At 32.3% G+C, this 22,818-nt stretch overlaps 1 protein-coding gene across 3 annotated transcripts in view; it reads right to left on the reverse strand.

The window, feature by feature from the left end:
* LOC110021325 (DNA-directed RNA polymerase III subunit 1) overlaps positions 1-22,818 on the reverse strand; it is a 138,622-nt gene that overhangs the window by 88,377 nt on the left and 27,427 nt on the right. For all 3 annotated transcript variants that reach the window (XM_020719771.1, XM_020719770.1, XM_020719772.1), the window contains exons 9-13: positions 12,947-13,147; positions 12,701-12,849; positions 12,482-12,623; positions 11,957-12,097; positions 8,579-8,767 (exon numbers count right to left, since the gene is read on the reverse strand). In XM_020719771.1, the coding sequence (XP_020575430.1) occupies positions 8,579-8,767; positions 11,957-12,097; positions 12,482-12,623; positions 12,701-12,849; positions 12,947-13,147 (822 nt within the window). The remainder of the gene's footprint in view (positions 1-8,578; positions 8,768-11,956; positions 12,098-12,481; positions 12,624-12,700; positions 12,850-12,946; positions 13,148-22,818) is intronic.

Consider the following 22,818-nt stretch of genomic DNA (forward strand, 5'->3'; position numbering starts at 1 on the left):
GGGGTCAAATGATAAACCATAATTCTTATATGACATAATGTTAAACCTCAATCGTAATTTTAGATCTCAATTGTCGTTTGACAAATCAAAATGAGCATCCACAACTTCATTATGAAATGCCTCCCTTTGTAATTGACATGACTCGTCATTCATTATATAAGATTGCATTTTTCTAAGAACTTCATATACACGGCCTTTATTCACATAGATTACAAGAAGTTAACCTAGGCAGTGCTAATCTTGTTGAAATTATTTTTCAAAAAGACTTGCCTAAGGAAATATAACAATGACTATGTTTTAATTTACATTCAATCCCATAACTATGAATTCACCAAATGCTAAAAAAGAAGTTTAGCTCAAAAACCTTCTTTTAAAGGTTATTTAATCATCCCACCATGAAGACACATTATTGCAATCAAAGATTTCAAGAATATCTCATGATTAGAGTAGTTTGCACTAGTTTCCCAAAATCATTCCTTGAGGAGGGCCACAATATTATTTTGCTTCCTTGTTTGGTGTCCTCCTTTTCTACAACATTTAAGTTTTATTAATACACTGCCTTAATATGACATGCTATAATGATTTAATCTAATATATCAAAAATTAGAACTATGACCACTAAGAGATGAACCATACATAGGAAGAGTAGCTGAATTTATTTTTAGATGGTAGAATACTTTTGAGACATGATGAACAATATCAATTGGAATTAATACTTTGAAATATGTTGTAAATATAGCACATGTAAATTACAACTGCCAAGCCAAATAGTTAACGATCAAGCAAACTTCGATTAGTTATGTTGTCATGTGAATTGTGATTAATATTTTGTAGCAAGTACCATGTTAACCGCACTACATGTGCTCTATGCATTATGATCCTCCACCAGAACTGTTATATGTAGCTCGGAAGGTTTTAGCAACAAAGAAAGCTTGCAAAAAGAGAAAGAAGAAAGAGGCATAAGCATAAATGTCAATAGAGTCGAGTGGCGCAGAAAGCAGTGCAATGCACTTCCTGCGTCATTTGCATGGTAATGCATGAAAAACTAAAATGGCACAAGATGTATATCATTCACGATCAATAAGGCATAGTGCATAGACGAAGTAACGGATTTTATAATATTTTTTTATGATTAAAAGTTTAAATTGAGTACTAGTGTTACTTATAATTTATTTACTAACTCTATATTATTTTGATTTGATATTTATTAGAGTAGATACCAACTCTTAACTTTGACACATTCTACAAGGCTCTCGGTCTCGCCTTTCGACTTTGACGCACAAGCACACAAGGTCTTTCACCATTAACGTACATTCTTTTAGTAGCCTCTAGCCTTCGACGCACATGCACATGACGACTCCTGCCTTTTATATACACTAACAAAACTGCTCTCACCTGCAATGCTGAAAGTTTTCCAAGGCTCTGAGAAAGAAGAAGGGCTATCATCTTTGATGTTCACATATAAAGGCTTCAACACTCTCACTATTAAACCTTTGACACACCAATCTTCTAAAGCTTTAACTCTCAATTAACATGCTATACGCATGAGATTTAAGCACCGGTTATAATTCTCTTTTTTTTGTCTGATAAATTAAAAAAAAAATTAACATCCATAACAACAAAAACTATATCTCACAGTTATTTTGAGAAGTATAGCTAAGAACTTAGAATGCATACCTTAGCAGTTTAGTTGTATTTAGTATCATGAATCGTTTATATCATGAATTGTTTATTTTACAATCTAATAGTCTTTCATATTTAGTTGCATTTATACCCATATTTGTTAACATTTGTATTATGTTGAAATAGTGTGTGCTATGTTGTCTGCTATGTGACAAGGCTCCACAAATACTTTAGCACTATAATACGTTATTAGTAATTGACAAGAGCATAAGGATGCTCGAAAACATCAAATCAAAAGATCTAACCAAGTACATTTATCAAGTTACTCAAATCACCAATGTTGAATAGAGGTTTTACCTGTTAATTTTTTTTTGGCCTTTGATCCTCAAGTATTGAATAATGGTTCTATGTTTTTCAATGTTTGAGTAGGGGTTGCTTGAAAAGAGTTCGTTAAAGATGATGACTCTAACTTAGCAAGTAACCTTTTCAAGTTAACAAAAGAAACAAAAAATTAATATGTTTCATCCAAATTTGAAGTTTGTGTGGTTAGAGATGTCTACTATTGCTCAAGAAATGTTGCATTCGGTGAACATTCACATGTCGTTCCTCAATTGTTTTGAAGCAAATGTCAATTTCCTTCCTACAGATGAATCTCTAGCATGAAGGCATGAAGTCATACGTATGATTTACTAGTGAGTTTACTAAACTTACATCTTACAACTGTCCACCAAGCTAAAGATAAAAAATCGAAACAGAGACTTGGTGCAATTAAGGGGCATTCAGGATAAGAAATTTTTAGCCCAAATGAAGATGGGAATTAAGGACTAATTTCTAAGATAATTCCAGCTCTATAACCTGACTAGCCTCATGTTCTCTTTAGCTTCTTATGACAGAGATACATAACTGCTAAACCCACAACTATAAACAAGCCTCATGGTATATTAACAAGTGTCCTTCACCATGTAAACACACGCTTGAACAGTTTCTTAAAGATAAAGAAAATAAAATTTTATTTGTTAGACCAATGTTCAAGTTGGGCCGAATAGTTGTGAGTTAATTTATTCAGATAATTTTGGCTACAAATAAAAAACATGTGTTTGACTTCATGTATGCTCTATTTTAATTTGATCATTCATATTGATAGGATGGATATGCATGATAAACATAATAGAAAAGATATGCATGCATGAAAGATATGCATGAGATGAACGATACTTAAATAAATATTATATGTAAAATAGACATATACGATAGGCATGTACGAAAGATATGAATGAAATTAGAGATATGCATGAGATAGATATAAATAAGAGATGCATGAGATGGATATAAATAAAAGATCCATTAGATAGATATATGAAGGATATGTCAGAAGAATAGTTGTACAACAGAATAAGTATGCATGATAGTAGATACATACAGATATTTTAGAATAATACATGTATGAAGAAAAAAATAGTATATATGTGAATGTTTGCATGTGCATATTAGAGGAGAATTTCACCCCTTAATGGTATAGGCAGGGAACATCAGTTTACCCATGCGCGAAGAGTTCTTCTATCACACCAAAAAATTGTGATGGTGAGTTCACTAACCGCTATGCAGACAGAATAATATCAGACAGGGGCAAGTAGATCAAAGCTTACCTCCATAAACAATTGTAATTTTTCCATTACTAATTGTTGTCTTATCGGACTAATATCGGTCAGGATATCGGCCAAGAGCGTGTTAGATTTGTTGGCGGTGGTCCTCACATAGACAAATGCGTATGTAAAGTATAAAGTAAAAGTAAAGTTAAAAATAAAGATTTATAAAAAATTGAGTATGTTCATTTATAAAATATCATTGATGCAGCATTAGTATATATCAGATTGCTTATATTAGATTGCTTATAAAACATGAAATAGCAACATAATATAAGATTTCTTATAGACTCGCACGCATATTAATTTCTTCTCATTAAATTAGTGTAGTTTAGAGGTGTGATTACTCTCAGGTTATCTTTGGATAACTCATTATATTGCTTTCATATTATTTTTACGTTTTAAACATTTGAAAAAGATAAATAGAAGATGTGAACAACAAGAAAAAATTATATTGCTAGATTTTAATTGCTTTCTTTAGTGACTATTTCATGTGCTATTTAAAAATTAAATTGTTAGAAATATAATTAAAATAATAGAATTAATTTCTACAGTCCGATCATCTGTTCCCGTCATGATTAACCCCAAGTCTCAGGCCTCATAACAATTTTTCTCCTTTTCTCCTCCAAGCTTGAAATATATGTTTCAATTAGGATATCTCTTGAAATCTATGAACCCTAATTCTTGTTAACCAAAATAAATTTTGGATTGGTTAGGGTGCAATGGAGAAATTTAAATTGAGAAATCTAAGCAATGTAAGTGAATTTCTAATTTAATCATAACAATAGCAATGTAAATTGATTTCTAATTAAATCATGACAATACTAATGCAGGTCAATTTCTAATTTAATAATCATAACAGCATATTTAATAGAAGATATAATGTTAAAAGTTAATTTAGATATACTTAGGTATGGATTAAAAGAGGTAATGTGAGAAGAAAGAGAATTTTATTTAATTAATTTTGAAAAAAATTAAATAAGATAGGTATTATTTAAGAATGAAAATAATAAGTTAACTATTACTTCGAATAAATTAATTTAAGTTTACTTAAAAATGAAATATTATAAGTGTCATGGAGCAATTAAATCCAAGTTGAACTAGACATAAAATAAGTGGGAAAATTGTACTAGAAATGTAAATTTTGTTGGCGGAAGTAATTTCAAATGGTTAAATTATAAAGAAAAAGTAAATTAAATTGAAAGTGAAAAATTTGACACAAATTTAATTATTTAAAGTAATAAACAAATAAATAAATAAACGAACAAAACGACAAAAACTAAGGATATGCACGAATGTATTAGAAGGTATTATACCAAAAAAAAAGGCAACACCCAAAGAGAAAAGGCTAAACGAGTCTTCCAAATAAAGTTAGTAAATATATTTCTATTTTATAGTAATGAAGCCTATTTCTCCTAAATTTAATGCACAAATCAATAGAGTCGTTTGTCCACATTGAGTAAGGTTTACTTTAGTACATGCCTTTCTAAACTTTATTTAAAAAGGATTTTTTCATTAGCTTATACAAAATCCACATATTGATATGAACTCCCCACATTTCAATTCAATGATTACTATATGAAATGATATGCAAAAGATATTATTTAAAATAAATGACTCATGAGTGTAATGTAAAATAATATACTATATAAGATGGATTGAGTCACTTTAAGAACCGACAATTTCCTTCTTACATTTTTCCTCTCACGCGACAATTTTTTTTTTCTTCTATGTTGGTGCCTTCCCGAAGTTGCGACCTTTCCATTTCTCCTGCTCTCTTGTCAATTTCCCGAATCAAATCAAATCACCGCCTCACAATGCTACAAGAGAGGGCAGAGGAATCGCACTATCCCCACCTCACCTCCTCCTGCAGCTCTTCTATCGATCTCTCTCTTCTCCCGATCTTCCTCTGATATCAAAACTAGTAGAGAAAACAGTAGAAACACACAAAACGAACTTTAATTCATATAGAGATAAATTTACAGCACGACAGCGAAAAATAACAAAACCAAAACATAAAACGACACAAGAAACCACCTCTCAAGTTTATTCTTAAGGTGTTGGAGGCCGGCTAGGGGGATCGAGATGGCTAGCTGGGACGGCGACAGCAAATGCAAGGTAAGAAACTGTAGGAACAGCTAGAGGACTGGTTGTCCTGTGCAGTGACAGCAAAAATTGGGGCAAAAATGGCAGGAACAGCAAAGGTTTGTTGTCACGAGGCAGAGGCAACAAGGACTGTGGGTTGGAAGCTATGTATGATGCACGCGGTTTTGGGTGGCGGGAAGATACTGGTCGGTTGGGTGCAAGAATGAAGGAGGGGGAGGCAGGCAGTTAAAGAGGGGGTAAGAAGGGTTAGGAGAGGTGAAAATGGAAGATACAACACTACCTTGAGGTAGGATACAGCCGGAGCACCACCACCTCAAATACAACCATAGAACTGGGAGAACTCCACAAAAGAACCTGAAAGCAATACATAGCAAAAAAAAAACTCTACAATTAGAAAACCGTAATTTATAAACTCCCCGTTGACGAAGAAAAGGTAAGAAATGAAGATGGAAACTGGGAAACTCTCACACAAAAGGGAGCGATGGGGAGAGGGGAAAGATCCAAAAATAGCCATTAGAATACATCCCATACGAAAAAAATGCAGAAAAGGGAGGAGAGGGGAAGGCGGCGGTCCCACCGGGTCAAATTACATCTCCCAGACCGGTCAGCCTGAGTTTATCCTAGACAGTCTTCAATTGGGAAGACCGGTTCGACAGTAGGAATTCACGCATTGAGAGAACCCGTTGTTGCGTCACTTGCTCCCGCGTCATCCTCTCTCCCGCTTTCGCCCTAAACCATCACCTTTGTGACCAAACCTGTGTGATATATTTGCAGTTGGAGCTATTCAAAAGGCAACGATAACGTCGTGGGCTTGCAGAGACCACCAAAACTCTCATCTGCTCCCACCTGAAACCATCGAGGAAGGGAAACATCGTTTGTCCCCGTTCTCCCAGCCGTGCGCATCAACCTCTCCAAATCCTGTGAATCCGTCTTCACATGGGATTTACAGCAACCAGACGAGAAACGAGATTTAAGGGCTTGTAAGATTAGATGATTTCTATTTCTTTTACTATTTAATTAAATCCTTAAGTGTAATGCAAATCCCCCATCAATTAATTCAGAAATTTTAACTTCTCCTATTTCAAAAAAAAGCAAAATACTATTTTTATTATATTATTTAAAGTTAATTAAATTCATAACTTCTTTTTAAGAATATAACAATAATAACTAATTATATATATACATACATATATTAAATCTTTGAAGATCCATTAGAAAACACCTAATTTGATGAATAAATAAGTTAATTGCAAAACTATTTATATTTTGAATTCCAATTGGTGTAGAATTCATATTCGAACAATCGAAATCGTAGAAGTGTCGTGATTGCTACCTCAAGGTAAGTAACTATTTTTTTATTAGAGAACAAATGTATCATTCCTCGTTGCGGGCATTCATCATTGATGTTTGTAGTATATTCATAATTATTTCATAGGATTGTCAATCATACCTTGGTTCTCCAATTATAATTATTATATGTCATCTTTATGTGTTTCTATTATTACTCATAATGAAGTAACCAATTCTCAAAATGAATTGATGGCAAATTCATGTATATTTGAATTAATCATGCAATTATGATATTTTATTTTCTTGCACTCTACTAGTATAAAATTGCATGGGAATTTCTGTCATATCACAAGTATGTGTGAAGTAGCATATTTATTACATATTATACATGCGGAAAATATTGAATATGCTTGTGTGTGATGGTATGTAGGTCGGTGGAACCCTTTTGAACATAGGCAAGTTGGGCCAACGAGCTCACGGAGTGACAACTCCACAGAAAACCGTCGGGTTTTCTTGGGTTGGTATTTAACATTTCTGATTCCAAAGTGTCTATTAAAACTGACTATATAAATACAAATAATATATATATATATAAATATAATAATAATAATAATAATAAACTTGACTGCATTTTTTTCTTATGATATTTGGGCATATTTGGTTTACCGCTCTCTTTTTGCTTTAAGATGTTATATATACACGAAGTACTTGTCCCTATTTGTTGTTCATATTGCATGCCCCACTTCTCTTGTCTTTTATGTTTTAATAAATAGATGTTACTTATTGACTTTGTTTATAAAACTTACTCTTTGATATTTTTGCATAATAGATTTTATTCAACCACCGGTGGAACTGTCTCTACCAGAGCAGACTTTTCAGTTTAAGTGTCTCAGTTTTTGTATTTTTCATTAGTATTTGTTTCAGCTATTGTATTTTCTTTTGTTGGTTTTGAATAGTTTTATGTTATCATTTCTGTTTTAATTCAGCTAGTTTTTTATTTTCAATTCAGTTGTCTCTGTTTACTTTTAAGTATTAATAAAATTCATTTTTTTCTCGTGTTTAATTTGTATGCAAGTTTTTCTTTAAAAACACAAACCAGGTTCATTTTATTTCATCAAGTCCTGTGTTCTTGGGATGTACCACCTTAAAATACAAAATGGGAATGCTAGTACTCAAGCGAAAAATTGATTGCCTTCCTTTACGAGTTAGGATTGGAAAAGGTGAGTATAAGTTAACGGCAAATGAGATAGTGCCTTGCCCCGGATGTAAAATATAGCAAGTAAAAAGTATTAATATGCTAAGTACATAAATGTTAGCTAGATGATTAACAAGAAGGTTACAAAGGTTTTACATTTAAGGTTATACTTATACTCTTAAGTCTGAAAGTTTTACATGCCTACTAACTTATACTCCTTGAATTACTATAATTTAGAAATATATATATAAACACTAAGTTGTTTAATTCAGACAAGAGTTTATAAACAATTTTCACCAAAATCTCCATTAAATTAAATGGTTAAAAGCATGAAGTTTGTTTACAATTGACAAACATCAACCCAAGATAAGTACTGATAATAAATTCCTTATATCAACTACACTTAGAAAAGGTACATAAAGAAGTGTATTTTACGTAGAATTTATGAATAAACTTTTGATCAAGTTAGCACTTTTATGAGTTGAAGAGTTATGTGTAGTTAACTTTATGAATGTTATTGAAAGAAATTTTCTAGTTCAATGGTCTGTTTTCATATTAGTATTTCAAGCTTTCGGATTAGGTCAGGACAAAAAATGCTAAAATTGCATTGAAGTCTATCTAATAATTATCATAAGCATATACGATACTACATTTAACATAAGAACATACAAAGTAAGTTTAATGGAAATTAAAGAAACATGAAGAGAACTGAAGATCGCACCTTTATCAAGGCAGGTGCAGGCAAATCAATAGATTCCATCCCATCACCCATGTATGAGCACATAAGTGCAAAGTTTGCTCGATCATAAAAGGTGTCCTTCCTTGTAATCAAAAAGGACGAAGTCAAGAAGTCTTGCGTAGAAGCAACCAAGATTTCACCATTCTTTGGCGTGCACAAATTGTTTTGCACCTGTTGCATTGATGCACTGAACAATGATAAAATATTCAGCTGAAATTTTAAACAATATATTTACAGATGTATAAATGGGAAAAACTAAATCATAGCAATATACGGAAATAGCAGTTGAACATCCTTTCTCCAGAAAGTAGATTTCAAATGTAAATAGATGATAAAAAAATATGAATAACCAAAAGTGAGCAAATGGAAAGACGCATACATCCAGTAGTAGTGATAAAAATAATATTTCCAACCAATTTGATTTGCTATGTTATGACTGCAACCAATACAATTTACCTACGAAAGAAACCATCGATCAAGCTTGTCATATTGCTCAAATAAATAAGCATTAACCTTAAGACTGCGGACATAAAAAATAGAAACAATTCATAAAACCATAGAAATCAAAGAATAAATAGAAAATAATCATCAAAAATAAAGAAAAATTTAAAAGTTACTTTTCCCTTTCACAATCATGTTACTCTTCATCTGCTAAAAAACTATATTAGAAAGAAGAAAATTTTCCCAAATTTTACTTCTAAAAATAGAGTACAAAAATTAATACTTACTGCAGAGAAATATGGATAGACCATTAGGCTTTTTTTTCATAAATTGAAAATATACCTAATCCAAGAAGAATGGTGTGCAGTGATTCTTAGTTAGGTTTATTCCTCTTCCAAACATGAAGCTTCATTAAAAAATCCTTCTTAATTGTATTGCTTTCAAAAAATGTTACTACAGGAAAGAGGTGTACAGCATAGAGTATAAAAGCGTATCTTGGAGACAAGAAAAGGAGAGAGAAAAGATGGAGAGAGCCTTGGCCAAGAAAAAAGGAAAAGAGAGCTTAGGAGCCAACCCACATAACTCCTGTTCCTTATCAGCAATTCCTCGAGTTCTGCTCACTATTTTATGCACATATTTTATGGCAACCCAAGAGCATGAAACATTATATTGCAGTGTACGGGTAAAGACTTTATGCGGATGTTAAAGCTAGAAAAATTCTTCTTCATGCAAGAGAGAGAGCGGGAGAGAGAGAGAGAGAGAGAGAGGGCTGGAGTTTCAGTAAACTTCATACAGACTTCTGAACCCCAAGGCAAATAAATTTAATAGAACGATACAAAATGTAAAATACTCAAAAATACAGCATGGCACATCAAATAGACTGCAAGAACAAGAACTGAATAAGAACAACGCTCAACAGTAAAGAACGGGAGCTCCTCGTGGTGCATCTAAAAGTCTCCTAAAAGTGTGGAACCCAACTGAACTTCAATTGTGAAAATGAACAATGATAGCATCTAATTTATTGAAGCTCCACATCCCCATGATGCATCAGGTGTTGAAGAGACATGCTTACCATCTCTTCGGAATCAGAATGTTGTTACTGCTAGTCAGAAGCTGGGGGCTCATTCTCTCCTACATGCCCAACAATCTGTTGACCACACCGATCAGATGAGCCAGTCCTCGGATGCGGAAAGACAGGTTTACAAATCTAGAAAGAAAAAGAAGAATGAAGGCACACTCCAGCTTGGGAACTTAATGGATGATACTCTAGTAACTTCGAGTAATGGAACGACACTCAGCAATTTGTTAGCATTTGTTAGCTGTCCCGCTTCTAGAATTAGAGGCAGAGGCAAGACCAACCTGGCTCGTGCCTAGCAGCTTATTTCATGCAAGTTTTGTTTTTTTTTTAATCTATGTTTCATCCTTTTACGATGCTAGTGTCTAATGTATCATATGGGTAGGACACCTTTTTTGTGTCCTCTCATACAACCTCTATGTATCTTTTTAATTTCAATAAAATTTGCCCTTGGGCGTTTAAGTATATATATTTGTAGATCTAACATTATTTAGAAGATATGCGCAGTGATTTTGGGCAGCAAACAGAATTTGGAAGAATTTTAAGTGCTGAATTCAGATACCATATAAAATAGTAAAGCAGTAGGTTTTTTTTCAAAAACACATTATTGGGTAAGAAAAAAATAGAAGTATGTAAAACTGAGACAGAAAATCCAAGCATTTGCAGGTCTATCAAAGCCAGTATATGTTTACCAAGCCAATTTTAAGGTTACAAGGAAAAAAAAGAGACCTTTCGGTGAAAAGATTGCCATGAAACAAAGGTGAATCCAAAATTTGCAGAATTGTAGGGAAAGTAATGAAGAGCGATGGTCCAGACTTCCAAAACAATCCATGAATGAAAACCAAATATGATCAGTCTCAAGAAACATATAGAAATCACCATTCTTTATATAAAAAGCACACCCTGACAAGTACAAGACGAACAAGTGAACTGCCTAGGGTCTGCTAATGACAGCTTTTGTCAGATTTTTTCTTTTTTATTCATTTCTTCAAGCATGAACATTCAATGTAAGACAGATTGCAATTAATTATTACCAAAGAAAAGAATGGAAAAGAATCTGAGATGTACTTCATGGGATTTTATAGAAAGAATGGAGATAAGCTCGACAATATGGTCATAATAAATGGATAGAGTTTGTAGGATTTTACAGAAAAAAAAAATATAGCTAGTTAGGATAGAGTCAGAACCACCTTGATTATTATGGGTCAGGTAGTGTTCGGGGTAAGGAGTGTTTGGCAGGTGAATGAAGTGTTTAGGTTTAGGACTACAAAGTAAATGATGACGAGATATAAAAATTATGGAAATGATGATTTAGTCTTCAAATCACCTTGAAATAAAAAATTGATTAGCATTGATACCAAATGATAATGCAAAAGTAAGAAAAATCTTGTTTATGCAAAAGGAATATGGATCTTGATGTTCTCAGCTTATCTGAGGAAGAACATTGGAGGGTAAAAAGCAGAGAGGGTAGAGAGAAATCGATGACCCTAGAAAGGAGCTGAGCTGTAATGTCATTACACCCTTAATAGCAATTATTTTTAGCATTCAATCATATGATTACACCCTAAACCCTGAACCCTAAAAAGCCTAAACCCTAAATTACGAGTTCATAATAGTGAAGTTTAAATGCCAAAGAAAAGCTCTTCCTATTTGCTAATTCCAATTACTAATAATACTTTTTAATGATGTTTTGCATCAATTTACTAGCAATTCTGTGCAGAACCATTGTGACATAATAAAACAAATATCCATTCATCGAAAACCCTTCTGCACATCTGCAGCAAGCTCTACTTGCTAATTTCATAGGTAATTTTTCAAGAAAGTAAATAAAAATAACAAAATACCCCCAAAAGCATAAGTGCCTCAGTACGAGCTTCTTCTATTTGAGGGACGTGCAAGTTCATTTCATCACCATCAAAATCAGCATTATATGGATTGCAAACAGACTCATTAAATCTCAGTGTTCTCCACGGCATAATTTTCGCCTGTTCAAATCAAGAGAGAACACATAAATTAAGCAGCTGCAAAATAAAACGGCATATAAAATCTTAGGGCTTTGTTGGGATCAATTTTATTCTTTGTTTTTTTTAGTTTGCTTTTGTTTTTTATTTTTGTTGGTACATTTTTTACATGTTTTTGTATTTTATATTCAAAAACAAATTAGCTTTTTTATAAAAACACTCAAAACATTTAAAAGTCATTTGAGTATTTTTAAAAACAACTAAATCTATTACAGCATACCAAAAACATTTTATTTCAAGTATTCAAATAAAATAAACAAACTCAAAATAAAAATAAAAAACAAAAATCAAAAGTGATCCCAAACGAGCCCTTAATTTGTTAAAAGAAAAAGGATGTTATTGCTATACTCTGTGACACATAAGAGACATGCGATGCAAGCTTGGCTGTCTGTTAAAAAGAACAACATCACCATCTTCCAAGTGTCTTTGCACTATATCACCATATTTCAGGTTATTAGCAATATTTTTCCTTGCTCCATACTTCAAATCCCTGGAGGTTAAGCTCCAAAGTTATCTAATCAATTAAAAGCTGCAAAAACAACAAAGACTAAATGAACGGCAACCCACATTGTTGATCCACTTGATAATGCAACAAAATTAGCTCCTGGATATTTAGATCTTCCATTACGAACACGCTGTCTTAGTTTCTCTATGTTGTGACAAGAAACCCTTTCAGGATACGTCAATATCTGGGCCATTAAAGTTGGAATACCAACCTAGAGACCAAACAGGATTTACATGAATAATGGTTAGAACAAAATATGCAAAAACTTTTTGTGATGGCGACTCACAAGTGTTAAAGGGAGAAGAAACCTCTGTTATTTTTAAATTTGGATCTGGAGAAATCACAGTGCGTCCTGTAAATTCAACACGCTTCCCAGATAAGTTACCGCGGAATCTCCCCTGCTTACCTTTGAGCCGTTGGATTAGCCCACGATTTTTGTTATCAGGAACACTAGGAGCTTCACTATTAATATATTCAGCCACTCGAACTTGGAGGAGATCCCAACACTCCTGAAAACAATCAATCAGGCAAACATTCTAAGAGAAACAAAGTGAGCCTCTAAATCCTTTACATACATTAAAAAGGTAATTCCTTTTTAAAAAGCAAGGTAAAATATTAAAAACAAAATTTGTTTGAATAATTTTCATTTAAATGTTGAAAAAAATTCCAAGCAGACCTAATCACCACGCCATTTGTGTGGGTGTGTAATGTAAGAGACAAGATGATAGGCTCTAATTAGGAATAAAATATCAAAAATACTGAAAAATGTACTTTAAGAAATTATTAAATGACTGTCAATAAAAGAACCTTTATAAAAAAATAAAATATGGTGAAATAAAAAAAATACTGAATAAAAGATGCATCAATCTACCTATTTATATAAATTGAGATACCAATGCAATTTAACATACCAAGATGGTTAATAAATCTTTTAAAAAAATCTTAGGCAAATATGACGTCAAATGATTGGTTAAAAATTTTGATAATAATACTTCAAAGAAAAAATATTTACATAGCTATATTATGAAGAAACTAACCTTATGTGTAATACTCAATTTTATTTTATAAAGTATAAACGTAAAATATTGTAAATTAATTACATCTCAATTTCCGCATACCTAAAAATTATTAAAAACTATTTTTATAAATAAATACTATTAGGATCATTTTGATGTATAATCTATGCATATGTAAATGATATATTATTCATTAGAAATTAATTTACCAATTAAAATTTATTAGCATATACTATTCTATTCATTTCACAATATATTATTATATTACAAGTTCGTCTAATTGGTGGACAGCAAGGATGACTTGGGTATGACTAGTATAATTAGATTATATATCAGGTCTTAAGCACTACATATTTATTACCATTTCTTTTTCCAACTTGTTGGCTGCTACTTTACTGTGGCAAAAAGAAGATAGTGTGTTGGATCAGGAAACGAGGAAATGAATGGCGAAAGGACAAAGAACAACATCGGTAAGTTAAAATCTGTTTTTCGTAATGTTCCCCGCAATGACTTCATCATCTTAAATCGGCAGGCTTCAAAATTGTCGAGGAGACATTATTTTGGAGTCAAATGTTAAATTTATTTAAATTTAGCCGAAAGTTAATAATATTGTTTAATGCTAGAAATATATATTTTACATTGTTTATAAACAAAAAGGGATTCGCACTGATTGCTAAAAAGAGCTCGACCATCTGACTAATCATATATAAATCTTAATATTGAAAATTAATTTCTTTTGTCTGTTTGCATGTTAACCTCTATAAAACGAGGCTTAATGTGCAATATATGTTCTTTCTTCTATGTTTGCGAACAAACGCATTTATTATTCAACAAGTAACTTGTTAAATACTATATAGTAAGTTTGATGATACTATATTCTTTAAATAAAATTTGACTATATAAAATTTATGTAATTATATATTTAATAGTAATATATTATAATTAAATATCAATGTTTATTATAATATAATACAATTCCTTACTTTTTTATATCAATGAAATAGTTTGTTAGCACTTTTTAAGTAGTTTAATTACAAAACAGCTTACAAGTTATCATTATCTTCCTTTAATTGGGGTAAATTAGTTAAACACTAATTCAAAATTTATTCAATTGCTTATTTGTTTAGATTTATCAAATCATTTGTTAATATTTTCATATGAAAAGTTAAGTACTCATTTGAATATTAGCTTCTTATTGACTCAATGAAATACTTGTTCAATTAATATAAATATATCGAGTATAAGTCAATTACTATTTTTAAAAATTTTGATCAAGCCAAACATGAACACATGAGAAAGCTCTGATCGAGCTAGAGCCGAACAAAAATAACATATAATATGGTCAAGCCAAGTCTAATCTAGGCTATACTCGGCTTGATTCAGTGGATTACAACCATAAGCACAACAAAAGGATCTTCACATTTATTTTATAAATCATCAATATAACAGCATAGTCTAGTTATTTGGGCATGAATAATTGAAGATAAAACACAACAACAATAACAAAGCCTTAATCCCACTACGTTGGCTTGGCTACATGAATCTTTTTTCTCCATTGCATCCTATTTAGTGTCATATTTTCATTTAATTCTAATTAATTAAGGTCATTTTTTATACAATAAGTCCAAGTCTTCCTAGGTCTACCTCTGTCTTTCTTAACATAAGTCGAATCTAAAACATCTACTCTCCTAATCGGATCATTAGGTGGTCGACGTTTAATGTGGCCAAACTATCCAAGACGACTATCTCAAATTTTGTCCGTCACTAAAGCTACACCAACCCTATTACGGATATATTCATTTCACATTTTGTCTCTAAGTGTAAATTCACTCATCCACTCACTCATCCACCTCTCGGCAACACTTAACTTAGTATTTTGCTTCTCTTTTAAAGGCCAACATTCAGCGCCTTTTAAATTTGCTTCTCTTTTAAAGGCCAACATTCAGCGCCATAGAGCATTACAGGTCTCACCACCATCTTATAAATTTTTCCTTTCATTCAAGAAAGAATTTCTATCACACAAAAAGCTCCAAGCATTCCTCCACTTCAACCAACCAACTTGAATTCTACTATTAACATCCCCATCTATATCACCATCGCTTTGAACAACAGACCCGAGATATCTAAATCATTCACCTTTTAATAATTTGATCACCCAAAATCACACTTTGTCACTAGACCTACTACTACTAAAATTACATTCCAGGTATTTAGTTTTAGTTCTACTCAAATGAAGGCCTTTAAACTCCAATGTAGACCTCCATAATTCAAGTTTTTCCTTGGCTTTTTCTCTCGTCTTCCTTGGCTACTACTACTAAAATTACATTAGCAAAAAGCATACACTAAGGTACATCCTCCTATAAACGTCCAGTAAGACCATCCATAACTAAAGCAAAAAGATATGGGCTTAAAGCCGATCCCTGATGTAATCCAACAGAAAAAGGAAAATATTTGCTAAGTCCTCCTTCAGTTCAAACATAAGTAACAGCTCTAGTGTATATATATATATATATATGTATATGTATATATATATATATATATACATATATAGCACCTTTTTTCTCAAGAACGCTCCAAAGTACGTCTCTTGGAACCTTATCGTAAGCTTTTTCTGAACCAATAAAAATCAAATGTAGATCCTCCTTATTATCTCTGAACTTCTCCATCAAGCCTCTCAATAAATGTATAGCTTCCATGGTAGAAATCCAAATTGATTATGAGAAATCTTTGTAATATCTCTTAACTTATGTTCAATTACCCTCCCCCATAATTTTAAAGTATGACACATTAACTTAATCCCTCTATAATTTACACACTCTTGTGCATCCTCTTTATTCTTAACATGGGGACCAAAATACTCTTCATCCACTCCTCAGCCATCTTTTTAGTTTTTAAAATAATATTAAAGAGTTTAGTAAGTCAAGAAACTCACAAATCTCCTAAATATTTCCACACTTCAATTAGGATATCATCAGGTCCTACAGACTTTCCATCATTGGTTTTCCTTAAAGCCTCCTTAACTTCTTTTTTACTAATGCGACGGTAAAATTGAAATGTTTTATTATTATTAACGATATTAAGATAACTAAAGTCGATCGTATTTTATGAAACTTCATTAAAAAGTTTATCAAAATAACTCACCCATAATGTTGAATACCTTTTTCTAAGAAAAGCTCTTTTTTATTTTCATATTTAATACACTTTACTTGGGTTAAATCTTTACTTTTCTTTTCTCTTTGTTTGGCTAGTTTATACACATACTTTTCACCCTCCTTAAGTATCCAATCTATCATTAAGATAACTAAAAGCAGAATTTTTAGCATTAAGAATTGTTCTTTTAAACTCTCTGCTAGCCGTTTGATATTTTTTTTCAGTTATCTAAGTTTTTACAATTAAACCAATTTTTATAACATAACTTCTTATATTTTATTTTTTCTTGCACATTATTATTCCACCGCCAACTACTTTTATTTAAACAAACTCTTTCTGTTGATTTTCCAAGTATATCTTTCGTTACTTGTTTAATAGTGTTTGTTACTTCATCCCACATAACATTTGCTTCCTCGTGGAAATCCCAAATTTTGAAATTTTAAATTTTACTCAAAATTAATTTTATTTATGACTTTTAGATTCATCCATCTAATTCCACGATGATGAGTCCTTGTATTCTTTATTTTACAATTCTTGATCTTAAAATTTAGAATTAGTAATCAATATTGGGTACTTAAATCTTCACTTGGAATGATCTTACAATCTTTACAATCTCGATAATCTCTTCTTCTCATAAGAACATAATCAAGTTGTGTTTTATTAGATCCATTCTTATAAGTAATAAGATGTTTATCTCTTTTCTTGAATAAAGTATGTAATATAAAGTATTAGTAATAACAAAATCATACGCTAAAGCAAAATCTAAAATAGTTCTACCATCTTCATTAGTCACTCCAAAATGACTACAATGAATATTTATGAAATCTTCTATCACTCTACCGACATGTCCAATAAAATTTTCTCCAATAAAAATTTTATCTTCAAGAGGTATCATTCGTATTAAGTCTTCTAAGTCATTCCAAAATTTATCTTTAGACCCCATATCTAAACCTACTTGAGAAACATAAGCACATATAATGTTAAAAATCTTAGTATCAATAATAATCTTAAGGGTTATAATTCTTCACCAACTCTATTAAATTTTATAATTTTATCATTCAAACTCTTATTTATAATTACACCACCATTTCTAGTGCGAATCTTACAGAATACCAAAGTTTAAAACCTAAGTTATTAATCTCCTTAGCCTTTTCTCCCACCCATTTAGTTTCTTGGATATATAAGATATTAAGCTTTCTATGAATCATAATATAAACTAATTTCATTAATTTACCATTGAAAGTACATATATTCCAAGATCCTATCCTAATTTTTAGTTTAACTTCTTTACCCGCATCGGTCCGATATGTGAGAATTCTTACTTATTTGACACTACACCCGAGCGTCAGTGTAGCGGCCCTTGCACACTTTTCACTGTATTCAGATCATACAGTGCGTCGCTTCCAAGAGACTTCTTAGCACTTACACAATGATCAAAAGGAATCATGTCATGAGTTTTTCGACAAGTTTTACACTGGTTCTCAACTACCTAACGCAACCCTCCACTTTTCACATCCAGGCTTGTGACCGACAATGGCAGTGTTTCGCTAATGCAAAACAATTTGAAATGAAAAATGATGATGAATGACAGTCTTAAGTTTCAGTATTATTACTACTACAAACCTATAATAAGATGTGCTAAGAACACACAAAAACTCACACCAAAAAATAATTTACACGAAAAAATCAGTGAAATACCAAAAAAACACTTTATTTGTCCAAAAAAATGATATAAAAGTTTCCAAAATCTGAAATTCTACAAAAAAAAAATCTAAGAACCAACTAAAATTAAGAAGCAAATAGTATAAGAAGTCAACATTTGAAAGATTCAAGCCACATGCAATAGAAGTAGATCCGTCCCAAGCAGTAGTCATCAAAACAAGTGCTTAAATAATTGAGAGGAAAATTAAAGTTTATTTGATTAGTCAATGTTCAATACTTGTTAAAATGCCTCAAAGGTCATTTTTATAGGCCAACAAAACAAAAAATATCTAATTCTACAATATCCTCAAAGATCAAGCCTACAACATTATAAGTTTTCAATCCTAATTCAGTAAAAGTAGAAAATTCTCAACTTTAAAATATCATTTCAGTGATTCATGCATAACCCAAATGTTCAAGCTATAACTGAGTACCGAAAAAGAAAATAAAATTCAAACAAGCTACAGTACTAGAATTTGGAAAGGAGCCATCAAAGAAGGCTACAGTGCTCTAAAATAAAGACAAATAGAAAGCCACAGCAAACAGCTACAACTCCACTAATAGAAACAAAACAAATAAAAAGCTGATAATTAAGAGTCCGTTTGAGACGGTTTTTTGCATGTGTTGCATTTTGGACTGTCACCATAGCTCTATTTAGGGAACTACTTTCTTGTTATTTTTAGAAAATTTTGTGGTTAACTATTTTTTTTAACCAAGCCTCTTAAAGTGTGATGATCGTAAGAAAATTGTAATTTGACTCCGGGAGAAAAAAATATATTTGCATTTCTCACAACTTTATAAAAACTTGCTTTTCCCATCATAGCTTTACAAACACCTTGAAAAGCCACAGCCACCGCAAAAGACCCGATAGCAACAATCTTGATAAAATAAGTTGCGGGTGGCAATACCACAAGCAGTTAAGGGATAAGTAAGATAGAGAAACAAGGCCAAGTCTTCAGTTGAGTGTCTGAGTAATAAACAAAATGTAAAGAGTTTTCGAGAACACTGTGTGAAAATCTGAGAAGGTTATGGAGGAAGTCTGAGAAGATCCTAAAAGATTTGATTGGGATAATTTAGAAAACTCTTGCTTAGTTTATTCCCTTCATAATCTATATTATTTTATTTTTTTATTCAAAGTTATTTCCTTTACTAATATAAGTTAGATATATTTGGTAAGTTCGTAATGTATGAGAGATTATTTACCTTATAAATATGTGTGTGTAGGCGCCATGCATGTGAATAATAGGGATAAAGAGAATTATCCTCTCCAAACTTGTTTTCAACATGGTATCAGAGCCACCGTAATTCCCTTCCACCTGAGAAGATTGTGGAGCATCCTCCATTCACTCTCGTTGCTCAGTTTCAGCAGAATCAATTGTGTACTTGATCCCGAGAATTTGATATAAGTGTGTAAAAATTATATAGTTGACTCCGCTATGCAACGGCGCTAGAAGCTTTATGCAATATTTTATGATTTAGAAATTTAAGCAATAAATGTTGGGATTCTACGCAAGTATACGTATCGTTATCAAGTAATAATGAACTTTCTATTTAAGCCCCAAATATCGATCCTACGGGGAGGGTTTAAATTCGAAATGATAAATTTACTAGAATTCATAGAAAATCAATACGAAATTACTGTAACTAATTTCGAATGTAGAGATATTATCAGAATTAAATTATTTAACTAATAATAAAACTGAAATACAAAATTTAAACAGTAACTACTAAATTATTAAACTATGTTTTATTAAACTATGTTTCTCATGCTATGTTTATGTGATGAAGATTTCTCATGTGAAAAAGTATTTTTTTCACTACAATGAGGTTTTGGTAAAATGAGATGAGATAAATGGTTCAATTATGTATTGTGTCAGTTTTAATTATCTACCCTGATACAGTGTTATAGAAAATCATTGGTTAATCTCAGGTTTAGTCCCTAAATCCGTGGCTATGCTAGGAGGATATTGGCTCCCACTTCAGGCTCCCACTTTCCTTCATCTGAAGGTTAGCTCTCGCTTTAGTTTAAAACAATAATACCAAATTGGGGATTTTAGTCTGTCACCCTAAAGGTTTTCCAATTCTACACCCAACAAAGTATATTTCACTATTAATTTGCACTTAATTCCATGAAATAAGCTCTCCTTCATGGAATCAAATGTAATCGTCACTCTGTTGTAGAACTCGTACTTCATTTCCCGGATCATATATTTCACAACATATTTTAACAATTCAATTGGTTAGATCGAAAAGTAAATTAAGTTCGGAGTTGAAAAATTATCAGAATTTATTTTATATTTTAATATTGGCACATCCATATTATCTCTTCATTTCATCATATCTCAGAGTAAAGGGAAACATAAAGTAAACTACTCAGACTTCATGAGAAACAAAACACAAATGTCATATCTAAAAGAAAGTTCATACAACACTAATAAACAAACAATACTTATCTGAATTTTTTTCTCAAAGCAAATCTCATGTAGCCTCTTCTAATTAATGTAGGAAGAAGAAATCTCTCACTTTTCTCCTTCTCCAACACTCTTAGAGAAGAGTTCACACTTAATCTCACCATAAAACTCTAAATTATAAGAACAATTGACTCTAAATGGTTGTGGAATGAAAAATGGAAGAATGTGTGATGTGTAGAAGGTTGAATGGAGAGGATGAAATGGCAGGAAGAGTCCCTTTTTTTTATCAATTTCGGAATCAAATAAAACCTAGAGTCAGTTCTTCAATAGATGCCTCCAAAAACTATTCAAAATGCGTCCAGATTAGTCGAATCTTCTAGAAAATGGGCCAGTGTCCCGTAATTAAATTTAATGCTCTCTATCAAACGGCGCAGTCGGCACTGCTTCTGGCGCCGTCAGCGCTGAACAAATTTCAACTTTTTCATTTTTACTCCAAATCTCATCCTTTTTGCTTACTTTTTGCTACTTTTTTGTTTTAAATCCTAAAATTCAATAAACTGCAAGAAAACATAAAAATATATTTCATTAAAATACAATATCACCAAAAATAAGAATAAAATATGAATCTAAAAATGAATATATTTTTGTTGTATCAGTACTCAGCCCGCACGACACATGATTCATCTTTGGTATCGGCCGCGCCGTCTCCCATATTCCTATGTTCCCAGCGACACAAAATCACTGCTCTACCACACACAACTCCCGTGCTCTGTTTGGCTGAACCACTTTAAGTGTTTCAACGAGATCGTTTGTCTTCATCTCTAATTCAGAATCCTACCATCGTGCGGCAACAACGTTCAACCCAACACAATGTACATCATGCTCAGATATTTGCATTTTCACCTAAGCTCATCACTCATAAGCAGTCCCCGAACCTCTTTTGCAGCCAGAATTCCTTTCCCAGAGCCAACTTCTCCTTTCTGCCAGCTAGATCCCACCTGTGCTAGTTGAACTTCTCTACTAGCAATTGGATCCCCTTTCCCAGATGAATCACCTTTCGTTGGCTAAATATTCTTGCAATCAGCTGGAACTTCCCATTCTTTGCTCTTACCTAGGGTTGTTAAAACGGCTCGTTGTTCGCAAACAGCTCGTGTTCGACTCGTTAATTTCGTTCGATAAGTTAACGAGCCGAACATGAACTAAAATGTGTTCGTTCGTGTTCGGCTTGTTTTGGCTCGAAATACTACTCATCAAGTTTATATATATATATATATATAAAGTAGTATTTTAAAAAAAACTAATTGACTACAAGGCTACAAAAACTTATAATCAATTAAAAAATTGATTAAGAAAATAGAATAAAAATTATTAAATTAGATTCAAATGATGTTTTAATATAAATAATAATTTTTAAATCTTGCTCAAACCCTTATTGTTTTATGGCTACATTATTAGGGTTGTTAAAAAGACTCTTTGTTCGTGAACAGCTCGTGTTCGGCTCGTTAAGCAAACGAGTCAAACACGAACACACTTTTTGAGCTTGAAATATAAAAGAGCCGCGCTCGTGTTCGGCCTCGTTAAGCAAACGAGTCAAACACGAACACAATTTTTGAGCTCGAAATATAAACGAGCCGAACACGAGTTGAGCATGCCTCGCTCATGTTCGGCTCGTTTACACCCCTACTCTTACCTGCAGCAAAAATTCTCCCTGTTGTAGGCCACTCTTTCGAAATTCTCCCTACAGCCAAAAACATTCTTATTGATGGCCCTCCTCCTGAATCCTCCCTACAGGCAATAGCAGGCTTGCCTCCAACAATATTCTCCCAATTGCGGGTTCTTCTCTTTCGGAAGCCTTCCAACATTTCCTCAGCAACAGCGGCAGCAAATTCTCCTCCTACAACC

The sequence above is a fragment of the Phalaenopsis equestris genome, unplaced genomic scaffold (genome assembly GCF_001263595.1).
Source record: "Phalaenopsis equestris unplaced genomic scaffold, ASM126359v1 Scaffold000134, whole genome shotgun sequence".
NCBI lineage: Eukaryota > Viridiplantae > Streptophyta > Magnoliopsida > Asparagales > Orchidaceae > Phalaenopsis > Phalaenopsis equestris.